At 33.3% G+C, this 15,764-nt stretch overlaps 1 protein-coding gene across 6 annotated transcripts in view; it reads right to left on the bottom strand.

The window, feature by feature from the left end:
- PTPRM (protein tyrosine phosphatase receptor type M) overlaps positions 1–15,764 on the bottom strand; it is a 966,854-nt gene that overhangs the window by 347,613 nt on the left and 603,477 nt on the right. For all 6 annotated transcript variants that reach the window (XM_051970436.1, XM_051970437.1, XM_051970431.1 and 3 more), the window contains exons 12-13: positions 8,546–8,819; positions 6,278–6,314 (exon numbers count right to left, since the gene is read on the bottom strand). In XM_051970436.1, coding sequence (XP_051826396.1) covers positions 6,278–6,314; positions 8,546–8,819 — 311 coding nt within the window. The remainder of the gene's footprint in view (positions 1–6,277; positions 6,315–8,545; positions 8,820–15,764) is intronic.

Raw genomic sequence — 15,764 nt, 5'->3', positions numbered from 1 at the left:
TATAAGATAGGAGAAAGGTGAGATAGAAAATTTGCAAGTTTTGATGTGCACTAGGCATTAGAAGTCACCCTTTGATAGTGTGACTTTTAAACACAGAATTCAGATAAGAGTGTTGCAAATACATTTTCTGAGTTTTCTCTTCTTTTTAAAAAGTATTCTACTGTACTATCTAATAAAACTCAAACTGGGGGAGGAATAAATTGGTAAATCCTGTGGTCCACAAGTAAAGTTACATAGTGGTTCAAACATAGTTTCACTACTCTCAAATACGATGCAGCCCTAATATGAAATTATTCTGAAATGATATATATGTATATTTTATGTATGTGTGCCCATGCATATATATATATATGTGTGTGTATATATATATCTGTGCACACACATACATACATATATATATATATATTCCACATTTGCATAAGTACATAAATATATAGAAAATTTTTAAAAGATGTTTTGGATGCTGGGATATTTAAGAAACATAAATAAAGCTAGATTTCAAAACTGAGTTAACCTTGCAAATCTAAATGAATATTTAAAATGTTGCTCTCTAACAACTTCAGAGAAAATCCCACAGACACTAAAGACACCAGTCTTATATTGTGGGCAGAAGTTTCCAAATTTTTCATTTAATATACTTGTTCAAGATAGCTGCATAATGTCTCATGATTAATTACCTTTGAATAAACCATTTTTGGCAGGAATTTATTAACAGAATAAGATTCTTTACTGAAGTAAGACACTGTCATTTGTGATTCAGTATGACTGAAATCTCCCAAACTAGTATAATAAAGAACTTCTTCAGGAATGTTTATTTAACAAGTATACAGAAGTGATATATCATCTAAAGTGATCTAACATCTAAGTGATCTGACATCTAAAACAGAGTAGAGTCTACTGATCTAGAAAAGCAATCCAACTAGAAAAACTATGAAGTTGGATTAAAAAAAGAGAAACATACTATAAGTTATATTTTCTTAAAATAGCCAAAAGTTGTTCCCTTGACTACAGAGCATAGGAAAAAAATTAAGTAGCCTAGAAAAAGTACATATCTAAATAGAAATGAAATTCTCTTGCATAATGCAGCAATTTGCCATTCTTTCCTCTTCATTTCTGTCTTTTAGAATCTTTACATTCTTCAAGGCATATCTTGGTGTCACTACCTAACACATTCCCATTTTTCCATCCTTAAATTATCTTATACTTATCAATCAATTAACCAATAAGAATATATTAAACACCTGCTATGTCCTAGGCACTGTGCTAGAACCTAGATAGATACTCACATAGATATGTGTATGTGTGTATATATATTATATATCATATATATGTTAAAATTGAAAAAAATTCCTGCTCTCATAGAGCTTACATTCTAATGGAGAAGATAGCACACATTTATTATATGATGCATTATTATGTATATATTATAAATTACTAATAATATTGTATGGCACTTATTTATTACATAGAATATAATTTATGTATATACAGATTAAACCTAAAGGATATAAAATAAATATCAATAATTAGGGAGATCTTGTGAGTTTATGTAGATGAAGCACATGAGGAATTCTATGAAGTGAAAGTGAAGAGATAGGGTATTCCGGGCATGGAGGCCAATCGGTACAAAGATATGGAGGTGGGAGACAGAATCTTCCATAGGACAAGGCTAGTTTGACTGGATCTCAAAAATTCAGGAATAGGACTAATATTTAAGGAATTTGAAAAGATCATTTGGGGCAAAGTTGAAAAGTTTTTGCCTTTAAAATGTCAAAGAAGGGAATTTATATTTGATACTGGATGCAGTAAGAATGAGTAGAATTGACTGAATAGGAAAGTGATACGGGTATTTGAGGATATATGATTGAGGAAAGTCTCTTCAATAGCTATTTGGAGAATGGACTAGAGTGGGGAAAGATCTGAGTAATAGAGATGGATTCGTTAGCTATTGCAATCAACCAGAGAAATGTGATGAAAGGATGTTGTTGTTTGTCTTTCCCTCTTGAAAATGACTATGCTATCAAGGAAGTGATGCTGTGATATGCAAATGAACTGAAGGGAGGGAGGGGTATGCAAAATCACCAGTGTCATTTTCTCCTCCGGAGCCATCTGGGCAAGGTAGAGATCAGATCAGGATGACTGGAGATAACTAGATATGATAAGAAACCTTAGCCTTTTTTAGTTAAGGTTTTTAACAGGTCTCAGTTTGACTGAGGCAATGTCCAATCAGTGGTTAAGGCTAAATAAGAAATTAGGCAGAGAATGGTCTCTTTTACTAGTCATAAAGGAAAATCAATCTGCAAAGGGAAGACTCTCAGAGTCTCTGGAAAAACAGAAACAAATGATATTTATATTCACTTTGAGCCAATCAGGACCCAAACAGTGACCAAGTAGGATATGGCTTGGGATTTATTATTGGCCAATCAATGAGAGTTAGGGTAATTTGGGTTTAAGACATGACCCTTAAGGGAAAAAAGGTCTAGCTCATAAACCAGAAGGTCCTTCCTTCCTTCCATTACTGAAACATGTACTGAGTGCCCATTTTGTGAAATAAATGTAAAATTTGCTTTACTGGTCATTCTCCCACGAGAAAGAGAAAAAAAAAAAAAAAACTATCTTGCCTAACTGGTCAGTTCCAGTTGGATCTTCAGTGGCTCAGCTCCTCCTCCTATTCACAGAGGTTAATTGTTTGTCCTTTGTTCTCAAGGACCATGACTTCAGGGAAGTGATGCCATGACATGGAAGCTAAGTGGATTTAAGTGAGGAAGGGTTTTGCAGTATCATCATCCTCACTTTCTCCTTCACAGCTAGCTGGGTCTAGTGGCAAGGTATAGCTCAGGATGTATGGAGATGGCACCATGAAGAAAGGATAAGCTGAGATGATGGCTGTGTGATCAGAGAGAATGATTTATCTATGAGTTGCTATAGAGAGGAAGAGAGATGCTAAGATTTAGCATATAATTACTTATATGAAGTGAAAGAAAGAAAGGAGATGAGCATAAAATCAAGGTTACAAACTTGAAAAACTCAAGTAATGGTGGTGTTTTCCACAGAAATAGAGAAGACTCATAAAGAGATGACTTTTGGGAGAAAGATCACAAATTTTGTTTTGGATATTTAGAGTTTAAAATGTCTTGAGGACACTCAGTTTAAATGTCCAAAAGATAAATGGTAATGCAAGCACTAAAGGTCAGGAGAAAGACTAGGACTGGGTCTACAGATATATGAGTCATCTGAACAAAGATGATTGGATTATTGCTAAATATATGGGAGCTGTGTAAAAAGAGAGGAGAAGAGGTCCCAATTTAGAACTTTGAAGGGATATCCAAACTTAGGGTGAATGATAGCTAAATGATAAAACTTTTCTCATTTACTTATCTCTGTAAATTGTATATATCTGTTTTGTTTTGAGCCTCTTTTGTTTGTTTTATCTTTCTATCCCTAGCACTAAGCATAGTACTTTGTACATAGTAGGTGTTTAATAAATGCGTATGGAATTGAATCAGAATTTGAAACTTAAGAAATAGGAGATTCAGTGATCAATAAGTACATCCATTTCTGCAGAGCAGGAAGCTACAGTGATTATATGTTTTTTTAAAGGAGCACCATTTGCAGTAGATGCTCTCTGATTTGGAGATCTGTAGGAAAACACGTTAGGTCTTTTCTGTGTCTAATTTTTATGATAATTTAATATGGGATATGATTAGTGTCACAACAGACCCTGTACATATGATTAAAATAATCAAAACATTAAAGGTATAAATAGCATGAAAATATATTGTAAAGAGATATATCCCTTTCCTTGAAATTACAAATTGAGTTCTTTGTGAAAACAAAACCACCTCCGGACTATCTCTGTAAAGATACTTGACAACAGTTATTTCAGAAGAACATTGAAATCTTTGGAAATACAATGCATGTCTTGGGAAAGTGGGTCTATTAGCAGAAAATTTAATTAAATGCCAGCATTGTGAAGCAAAAACAATTAGGGTGGTTTAGTCCAGTGTTATGATGTGGTCTAGAAATATGTTCTCAGTGTTAAGCCTTTCTACCTTCTTATTTCTAAGCCCTCATTCGTTTTAGAACAAGTCAAGATAGAATGACTAACATGGCTGTAAGATGAATTTAAGTAAAAACTATGAAGGACTTCCTGATTCTAAGAGTTGTGAAAGATTATCCTACAAAAGGAGCTCACTTCATCTCCTCCTCTGGGGTTTTTAAAAAGGATGCTAGTTTTGCCTGGAGACAAGACCTTTCTCAAGGCTGTTTCCAGCTCTATGAGTTTATGAAAAGAAAATTGACAAACAGCTCAATGAAATGATCATTCTAATTTTTACTTCCCCTTTTGCAAATAGAGGTTAAAGGATCTGTCTGTTACTATGTAAAGATTCACAAATCACTTAAAAATGTGACTGGGAATTATTTAATCAATGAGGTCAACTGATTATCTAACCATCCCTTAACGATGTGTAAAATAAACCACAATATTGATTAAACTTAAATGACAGGAGAAAAACACTATCACAATCTGTTGTGCAAATAGCAAAGCTGTTCAAAATTCCTTCCTTCACTGATGTTACTTACATTGCTAGATCATTCTCAAAATGAAAACTATTACAGAAAGTTCATTATTACTGTGGTAAATATGGCAGGGGATTAGGCTTAAAAAATAAAACACAGAAATATCATAATTAGGTAGGCAAAAGTAGTACATTTGGAACAGAAAGAACATTGGATTGGAAGTCAGAAATAACAGTTCAATTCCTTATTCTAATCATTACTAGCTGTGTGACCTTGGGTAACTTCTCAGTGAGTCTGTTTTCCCAACTTTAAATTAGGAATGACAATAATACCTGTGCTGACTGCCTAGTAGAATTATTACAAGAATCAAATATGAAAGTAGAAATGTGAGTGTTTTGAAAAAAAAAAAACAAAAACAAACAAAAATATTTGAATGTAAGGTAGTTTTATTATTCTACCTTTGGCACTTTAGGAGGTACTTTCATTCTTTCAGACAGGGTGATATAGAGAGTAATAAAGAGATATTTACAAAATCCTGTTTCATAGCAGAGATAAGTTAGGGGCCTAAAAGGGTCATCAGTCAAGGACTTAAGTCCTTAAATCCCTTAGCAGGGAATAATATCTGTAAACATATAAGATAACAGTTAACATAAGAGTTAATTTTATATTAAGAGAAAGAATTAAAAATTAATTTTATAAAAACTAATCAGGGATACTAGAAAACAACAAAAAATCCTATTTGTCACCATAGTCAATTACTTTCAAAAATCAAGATATTCAATGAAGGGTTTTAAAAGTATATTATATATTTATAAAATCGCTCTTAAGGACCCCAGTACTTCCACTGCTTTGAATTATGTTATTGTGTAGCCATTTATTTGACATATGAAACAAAAAAAAAAAACACATTTTTAAAAATGTTTGAATGATTGATTGAGTTCTTTCTAGCATGGTCCATTATCAACAGTTAATAGAATTTAAGGGAAGGGTGTGTTACAAAGACATACACCAAGCAGTCCTGAACTTATTATCTCAACAATATTTTTCAGCTGTTATTCTAGACATGAGTTATCTCAGGTCAAGTTTATGTAATTTATTTCTTCTATTTTATATTGTAATATGTAGGAATTTTAGGGTTTCCAGGAATACTGACTTCACCAATGTAAACATTTTACTTACTCTTTGTTAAGAATAATTACAAAATTGTAAAACTGCTCAGAAATAGTGGATAATTTTTACTACCTTGTATGTGAGCAGCCACAAGGCATACCACTATGATTCTATTGTATGGAAAGATGAGAAATAAGCATAGTGAGATCACATAATAACCCTACAAGATAACCTTTAAAACAATCACCAGGTGAGAAAATAGACTCATTACCTTCCCTTCTTTGTACAGGTGAAAGCCTATGGGTATAGAACATTGTTTATATTATCACAATAAGGTGATGTGAGTTTTTTTTTTCTGAATTACTCGTCTTTCTTTTTGATTTTGTGATGCAAAAATGGCTTATTGGGAAAGGGAGGATATTCAGAAATAAAGGTGATATACAAACAAGAGACACCATTAATTTTTAAAGCCCCCAAACCAGAAATAATATATTAAAAATAACACATATTTCTGCAGAAAAATTTCCATCATACCATCCCTATATATAATCAATATTTTTAAATTACACAGTACTTCCAGTAGTTTAAAAATACTCAGTAAAAGAGCTTCTATGAGACAGAAAAGCACCTCAGAATTTTAACCTACCTTTGGTGGCCACCCGTACACAATCAATCTTGGTTTCCTGTATCAAATAAAGAGGGAAAAGGAATCACTATACAGAAGCTCACCAAAAAAAAAAAAAAAAAAAAAAAAAAAAATTATAGCTCAAGTCTAAAGCTATTGATGAGGTAAACCTTCCTTGTTTTTGGAGAAGTTTTGATTATTCCATGACATACATTGAGCTACATTTCTAGGCTGAAAATCCAATATACTAGACATTCAACAACAACAACAACAAATACCTTACCTAACTCTGACCCAAAAAATGAAATAAGAATAACAAACACAAAAGTGTAGTTATCTTTCCGAAGCCTTACTGACCTCTAACAACTCTTACTCTCTTCCTGTGCAAAGATGAAGAGAGAATACAGCTCAGCTCAAAAAACTATATTTAATTTTTTTTAAAATCACAATTCTGTAGTCTCGGTGCATTGCCAAAGTGAAGCCATTATGGTGGCTTGAAACAATTTCCAAGCTGTTGAGAGAAACAGTCAAATCTTATCCATCTGCTTGGGATTTTTTTTTTTTTTGGGGGGGGGAAGGGAATGGGGAGATTTGTGGAAGAAATAATTGAATAAAATGGGCCCAGCAAAAGTCCTGTGAAAGTTCTTATTTCAATTCCAAATTCATTCTACTGATAGTATTTTAACTTTTAAAAAAGATTCTAATTTAATCATATCAAAAGGAAACTTAACTTGCTTTAGAGCAAAGAGTTAGGATCAAATAAGCTGAACAGACAGATGCAGGATCAAAATGAAAATGAGCTCTGTATGTGTTGTAGTTGTAACTCAGCTGTAGGCTAAGCAACAACATTCATTCATTTATTCCTTCCACATGCATTTATCCAATTCCTATTATGTAGGTGGTGATGTATTATCTGAGGGTAAAGAAACAATCTATTAAGCAATCTCCATCCTCTCTGACCTATGATTGAGATGGCGATTGGAGGGGATTACCTCCTCTTCCATGAAATATGTAAAGAAATGAGTCTGTCATGAAAATGTAAAGAGAAAGGAAGATAGTAGAATGGAAGGGTCAGGAATGGCAGGAGTCTTTAAAAACACTAAGGATTCTAATAAATAGAGGTAAGGAAGAAGTAAATTCTAAAGGGTTAAGGAGTGGGACTGGCAGGATACAGCTTGTATAAAATATGGGGGTGGGAGATAGAAAGCTGATTTAGAAGAAGAGGAAAAAAAGTGAATTTGTATGGAATGTAGAGCTTGTGTGGGACAGTAAGGTAAGACAAGTGAAAACTTGAGTAAAGGAATTTATTCTTTAGGGAGATTATTTTGACAATTGACTGAAAAACAAATTAGGGACATGAGAATGTGGAAGATGAGATGCCCATTAGGAGCTACGACAAGTCAACTTTTGGAAACACGTGGTCAAATGGAAATGATTTTTCAATCATCTGATTTCACAGAATTTTAATGTAATCCTTCTGGATTATTTAAAAAAAAAACAAAAAAAAAACTTTGAGAACAGATATTCCTGATTATGCCATTTTCTTCCCCTCACAAAGAAGAGCAGGCAAGAAACAGTGAATCAGTCATTAGATGTTTATTAAACAGTTATTATGTCCTATAAACATTGTTAAGAGAGAAAAAGAAGCAAAAAACAAGCCTGGGCCACAAGAAGCTCTTCTTCTAATGGTGAGGCAACATACAAATAATTACATACATACAAGATACAGATAGACAGATAGATAGATAGACATAGATATAGATTAATAAAAAAGGAAATCTCAGAGAAGGTACTACTAGCAAGAACTAAGAGGGAAGGGACTGAGAAAGACTTCTTACAGGAGAAAGGACTTGAGCTTGGACAGCACAGTAGATAGAGCACTGGGCTTAGAATGAAGAAGACTTATCTTTCTAAATCTTAATCTGGCCTGAGACACTAGCTGTTTGATGCAGCATTTCCAAAGACATCTATATTATTTCTATGTTTGTATATCTGAACAAAAATATAAACATGCTACCTAACACATAGCAATATATCACACATGTGACACACATACATGCCCTATATATGCCCATAGATGTCCTATATATACATACATATAAGGTGTATGGATATGTATATAGTTTAATCTGTATATATTTGTTTGCATGTGTGTCTCCTCATTAGTTTGTAAGGCCTTTGAGTAAAGGAATGCCCTTTTCACTCTTTTTATTATGCCCAGTGCTTAGACCAGTGTCCGGGACATGGTAGGTACTTAATAAATATTGATTAGCTACATGTAACACTTACCCCATTAGCTCTACTAGCAGCTTGAAAATAAATTCTGTAGCTTTTGTGGGGAAGAAGAGGAGTGTTCCAGTAGCCATTGTATGTTCTATTGTCACCAATTGTAAAGGGCTGAGCAGCCTGAAGGCTGTTTGCTGGAAACTCGGCAGCAAAATAATATGGAGAGTTGAGGACTGAAGCATTCTGAAAGTGAATTGGCACGGGGTAGCATTTCAATATTTCTGTCGTCTTTTTAGTTCTACGAGGACTTTCTTCTTCAACCACTATTTGGTAAACACTAAGAAAGGAGAAAAGAAAAATCAAAGTCAATAAGTTTTCATATTCTATACTACAGAGATTGTTTTTTAATGATATCTGAGTGTGGCTACTATAACTTCATTCCTCACTGCACAGTATGCTGGGACATGAAAGTCACAGGAAATACTGGAGAAAGCCAATTGAGTACTGAAGTCTGGGAAGTTACTGGGGAGGAAAATGATATCCATGCATTTCTATATTGTCTTAGATTTACAGAACGTTTTCCTCAAAACAATCTTTGAGATAAATAGTTGAAGGTTTATTATCCTGATCATCCCTATGGAGTCAAGTGATGGGGTCTTATCATAATATCAGGATCAAAATAGCATTGGCATTTTAAGTGGTAAGCACAAGGAAGCTGCAGCATTATTCCCAATGATGACAGATAGCCTGAAGAATTTGAAAAACATTATCAAGGAACTTAGTTACTTTAAAAAAAATAGACTGGTTATATTACAAGACAGCATTCATATAGTGCTTTGAGGTTTGCAAAGTACAAATATTTTTTCATTTAATCCTACAACAATCTTAGAAGAAAGGTGCTATTATGATTCACATTTATAGATAAGAAAGGTGAGCTTTACAGTGATTTGCACAGGATTACATAGCTAATAAGTATCTGAGGCCACATTTGAATGCTCGTCTCCCTGACCAGCCATCTCTCCCTCTCTGCTTTAACTTCAATCATCATTTTTAAAATAACAGGATAATGTATCTTCCAACTTTCTCTAAAAGACCTTATGATAGTGACCATCCCATCACATAGATGTTCCATGGAGGACCTATGGAAACATCATGTGTAAGAACTGCTCAGGGTAAGAGACCAAGGAAGAATTGTCATCTGTATCACATGTCATAATCTATACCAATGAAGAAACTATCTGTATCAGTGAAATGGATCAAATTAAATGTCAAAGAAAAGTATAAATGAGCAAACAGATGTTCAAGGGTTCACTGAGACAAGAAAATTTGTTTACAATTATACAGATAATAATTATAGTATTACAGCCTCGATTCAAACTTAGGCCTTTTGGATCTTTTCCTTTCTTTTGGCCACTGAATGAATGACCATTGATTGTTCCCAGGCAAAAACATGTTCTTTTGTTAAAGAACTTTTGTTAAGTATCATCTTTCTTTCAAATGATTAAAAGCTTGTTAGCATTTCTGAACCGATTAAATAAATGCTGTTTTCTATATACTTGAATATGAATTTACAGATTCTTTCATCAGAATGTGTTTTCATAATTTAAATTAGTTAATAGAACAATATGTTAATTTTAAAATAATACAAAATGTACATTCCCTAAAGACATATACACTGAAACAGGGTGTGTTGCTCTACCAATTTAAGGTGCTACATAAATGAACTGATGTTGATACTACTGCAGTTTCTTCTTGCTTTGTTGTTGTTAGATTACACTAGGGCTGATTACTATCCCAGCAAGGAAGCTTTCTCTAAAAAGACAGATCAGCATGTGCAATTTAAAGAGTCTTAATGAATCATATGGGGCTCAGAGAAGTTAAAGAACTTCCTTTAGACATGCAACAGATGTGTCAGGGACAGGATCTAAACCCATATAATTTTTACTTTGTGAGGCAGTTTTTAATAATTAAGCTAATTAATTATTAGTTAATGATGTGATTAACACTGGTAATTCATTTTAAACTTAAATACCAAATAAGAAAAGAACAACCACCAAAAAAGAACAAAAGACCATTTTTATGTGCACAGCAGAATATGAGAGAATTAAAAAACAACAACAACAACAAATGTCCATTTAAACAAAACCCTGTAATAAATCCTTTACATTGTTTTCAAAGCTACCCAGCTTTTTTGTTCTTCCATCAAATTTTCCTTTGGTTCTTTGCTGAATATTTTTTTCTTGGCTTTCCTACCTCTCTCTCCCCAGAAAAGACTATCTATATATAGATATACACATACAAATGTATATGTACCATATTTATGTATGTATACATACATTTATATATGCATATACAACACATACATATATCTATAAATATATACATACATTTATATATATATATGTATATATACTCAAACAACGTATGTAAGATCACAGCATATAAGTATATATAGATACGTATTTTTTTTGGTCAATTCTTTCTCTGGAGATGGATAGCATCTTCCTTCATAGGTCCCAGTCTTTCCATGTTTTTCTTTTTTTTTTTTTTAATTATAGTTTTTTATATACAAAACACATGCATGGGTAATTTTTCAACATTACAAAACTTGCAAAACTTCTGTTTCAATTTTTCCCCTCCTTCCATCCATCCCCTTCCCTAGATGGCAGGTAGTCCCATTCATGCTAAATATGTTAAAGTATATGTTAAATGCATACATATTTGTATACATATTTATACAGTTATCTTGTTGCACAAGAAAGATCAGGTTTAGAAAGAAAGTAAAAATAACCTGAGAAGCAAAAACAAAAATGAAAGCAAACAATAACAGAAAGAGTGCAAATGTTATATTGTGGTCCATACTCATTTCCCAGTGTTCTTTCTCTGGGTGTACCTGATTCTGTCCATCATTGATCAATTGGAACTGATTTGGATTTTCTCATTGTTGAAGAGAGCCACGTCCATCAGAATTGCTCATCATAGTATTGTTGTTGCTATATAATGATCTCTTGGTTTTGCTCGTTTCACTTAGCATCAGTTCATGTATGTCTCTTTCTGAATTTATCCTGCTGGTCATTTCTTACAGAACAGTAATATTCCATAACATTCATATACCACAATTTATTCAGCCATTCTCCAATTGATGAGTATCCATCCAATTTCCAGTTTCTAGCCATTATGAAAAGGGCTGCCACAAACATTTTTGCACATACAGGTTCCTTTCCCTTTTTTAATATTTCTTTGGAATATAAGCCCAGTAGAAACACTGCTGGATCAAAAGGTATGCACAGTTTGCTAATTTTTTGAGTATACTTCCAAATTGCTCTCCAGAATGGCTGGATCCATTCACAACTCCACCAACAATGCATCAGTGTCCTAGTTTACCCACATCCCCTCCAACATTTGTCATTATCTTTTCCTGTCATGTTAGCCAATCTAATGGGTGTGTAGTGATATCTCAGAGTTGTCTCAAATTGCATTTCTTTGAACAATAATGATTTGGAACACCTTTTCATAGGATTAGAAATAGTTTCAATTTCTTCATCCAAAATTATCTGTTCATATCCTTTGACCATTTATCAATTGGAGAATGATTTGATTTTTAATAAATTAGAGACAATTCTCTATGTATTTTGGAGATAAGGCCTTTATCAGAACCTTTAACTGTAAAAATGTTTTCCCAGCTTATTGCTTCCCTTCTAATCCTGTCTGCATTAGTTTTATTTGTACAAAAGCTTTTTAACTTAATTCAATCGAAATTTTCTATTTTATGATCAATAATGGCCTCTACTTCTTCTTTGGTCACAAATTCCTTCCTCCTCCACAGGTCTGAGAGTAAATTATCCTTTGTTCTTCTAATTTATTTATAATCTCATTCTTTATGCCTAGATCATGGAACCATTTTGATCTTATCTTGGTGTATGATGTTAAGTATGGGTCAATGCCTAGTTTTTGCCATACTGATTTCCAATTTTTCCAGCAATTTTTGTCAAATAATTAATTCTTATCCAAAAATCTGAGGTCTTTGGGTTTGTCAAACACTAGATTGCTATAGTTACTGACTATTTTGTCCTGTGAACCTAACTTATTCCACTAATCAACAAGTCTATTTCTTAGCCAATACCAAGTGGTTTGGTGACCACTGCTTTATAATATAGTTTTAGATCAGGTATAGCTAGGCCATCTTCATTTGATTTTTTTTCATTAGTTCCCTTAAATTTTTGACCTTTTGTTCTTTCAGATGAATTTTGTTGTTATTTTTCCAGGTCATTAAAATAGTTTTTTGGGAGTCTGCTTGGTATAGCACTAAATAAATAGATTAGTTTAGGGAGTATTGTTATCTTTATTATATTTGCTCGACCTATCCAGAAGCACTTAATATTTTCCCAATTGTTTAGATCTGACTTTATTTGTGTGGAAAGTGTTTTGTAGTTTTGCTCCTATAGTTCCTGACTTTTCCTTGACAGATAGATTCCCAGTATTTTACACTATTGACAGTTATTATAAATGGAATTTCTCTTTGTATCTCTTGCTATTGGATTTTGTTAGTGATGTATAAAAATGCTAATGATTTATGCGAATTTATTTTGTATCCTGCAATTTTGCTAAAATTGTGGATTATCTCTAATAGCTTTTTAGGAGAATCACTGGGGTTCTCTAAGTTTACCATCATATCATCTGCAAAGAGTAATAATTTGGTTTCTTCATTGCCTACCCTAATCCTGTAATCTCTTTCTCAACTCTTATTGCCAAAGCTAGCATTTCTAATACAATATTGAATAGTAATGGTGATAGTGGGCAACCTTGTTTTACTCCTGATCTTATTGGGAATGGTTCCAGTTTATCTCTATTACATATGATGCTTACTGATGGTTTTAAATTGAAACCACAATTTTAAGGAAAAGTCCATTGATTCCTGTACTCTATTGTGTTTTTAATAGGAATGGGTGTTGGATTTTATCAAAAGCTTTTTCTGCATGTATTGAGATGATCATATGGTTTTTGTTAATTTGGTTATTGATATAGTCAATTATGCTAATAGTTTCCCTAATATTGAACCAGCCCTGATCCTTGGTATAAATCCTATTTGGTCATGGTGTATTATCCTGGAGAAGATGTTCTGTAATCTTTTTGTTAATATTTTATTTAAGATTTTTGCATTGATGTCCGTGTCCTTCCTTATCTCTTTTAATTAGACCAATTTTCACTTTTGCTTGATCTGAGATCAGAATGGCTACTCCTGCTTTTTTTTACTTCACCTGAAGCATAGTAGATTCTGCTCCAACCTTTTACCTTTATTCTGTATGTTTCACCCTGCTTCAAGTGTATTTCCTGTAAACAACTTATTGTAGGATTCTGAGTTTTAATACAGTCTGCTATATGCCTCTGCTTTATGGAGGAGTTTCCCCATTCACACTTATGGTTAAAATGAATAATTCTGTATTTCCTGACATCTTGTTAACTCCAGATTATGCTTCTCTCTTTCTTTTCCCTCTTATCCCTCTCCCCAGTTTTAAACTTATGAGCACCAATTGCCTCACACAGTCCTTTCTCTTTAGGATCCTTCCCCCTTAGAGTCCCTCTCCTTTCCTTAAACTTTTCCCTTATAATTTCTGTATTCACTTCTATTTAGCTTACTCCTTCCCTTTTTGCTTTTCCCCTCCCACTTTTCAATGAAGTGAGAGAAGTGCTCTGTAAATCAAATATGTCTAATATTTTCTCTTTGAGCCAATTCTGATGAGAGCAAGATTCCCACTATGTTCATCCCCCTCCCTTCTTTCCCTCAGATATAATAGGTTTCTTTTGTCTCTTTGTGAGACGTAATACCTCCACTTTTCCCTTTTCTGGTACAATTTCCTTTCCACCTCTATATTATTTTTTTATATTATAACAGTAAAACCAAATTATACATGTACTCTTTATGTATACCCATAACAGAAATATAGTTCCCAAGATTTCTTTTTACCTTTTTATGTTTCTTTTGAGTTCTATATTTGGAGGTCAAACTTTTTGCTTAGTTCCGGTTTTTTTCATCAGAAATAGATGGAATTCATCTATTTCATTGAAAGTCCATCTTCTTCCCTAGAAGAAAATGCTCACTTTGGCTGGGTAAGTTATCCTTGGCTGCATACCAAGTTCTTTTGCCTTTCATGATATCAGATTCCAGGCCCTTTGATTCTTTAATGTGGATGCTGCTAGATCCTGAGTGATCCTTCTTGTGGCACCTCAGTATTTGAATTGTTTTTTTTTTTCTGGCTGCTTGTAGTGTTTTTTCCTTGGTCTGATAGTTCTGGAATTTATCCACAACATTTCTTGGAGTTTTGATTTTGGGATCTCTTTCAATAGGTAATCGAGGAATTCTTTCAATGTCTATTTTACATTCTGTTTCTATAATATCTGGGCAATTCTCTTTGATGATTTCCTGAAATCACGATTTTCAGGGAGTTCAATAATCCTTAGATTATCTCTCCATCTGTTTTTCAGGTCTGTTGTTTTCCCAAGTAGGTATTTAACATTTTTTTCTGATTTTTCATTTTTTTGGTTTTGCTTGACTGATTCTTGGTGTCTCCTCAGGTCATTCATTTCTGTTTGTTCAAGTTTGATTTTTAATGAATGATTCTCTTCATTTACTTTTTTATTTCTTTTTGTATTTGTCCAATTGAGTTTTTAAATGAGTTGTTTTGTTCTATGGAATTTTTTTTTTAAAGAATTATTTTCTTTGTCCAATTCACAAATTCTGTTTTTACTGGAATTGTTTACCTTTTCCAATTCACTAATTCTCTTTTTTAGGAAGTTGTTTTCTTTTTCCACTTTATCTTTTAATGAGTTGCATGTCTTATCCTGACCCTCTTGCAAAGTTTTCCTTTCCTTTCCCCATTTTTCTTCTAGCTCTCTTTTGAGATTTTTAAAAATTTCTTCTATGAGAACCTTATGTAGTGGGGACCAGATCATTTCCATCTTTGGATCTAGAGACAAACCGCTTTTAGTCTCCTCAGGTTTGAAGTCTGTTCGCTTTCGATATAGAAGCTATCAATAGTTAGAGCCCACTTTGCCCTTTTGCTCATTTTAAGAAAAGGAAAAAAAAAAAAAGAACTATGGTCTGCTTATGGGGTGCAGTGGGGTATTTACAAGATGCCTCTAAAGACAACAGGAAGTGGCAATGAAGGGGCAGTGGGACATCACCCACTGGCTGCATTCAGTGGAAATGCAATATTATCTGCACTGGGAACAGCAACTGCAGCTGCACAGGGAAAAGTAACTGTGACTGTGCTTGGATCACACT

The sequence above is a fragment of the Antechinus flavipes genome, chromosome 1, assembly GCF_016432865.1.
Source record: "Antechinus flavipes isolate AdamAnt ecotype Samford, QLD, Australia chromosome 1, AdamAnt_v2, whole genome shotgun sequence".
Lineage (NCBI taxonomy): Eukaryota > Metazoa > Chordata > Mammalia > Dasyuromorphia > Dasyuridae > Antechinus > Antechinus flavipes.
Note: the sequence above shows the minus strand (reverse complement) of the source record. Positions and strands in the feature narration are given on the sequence as shown.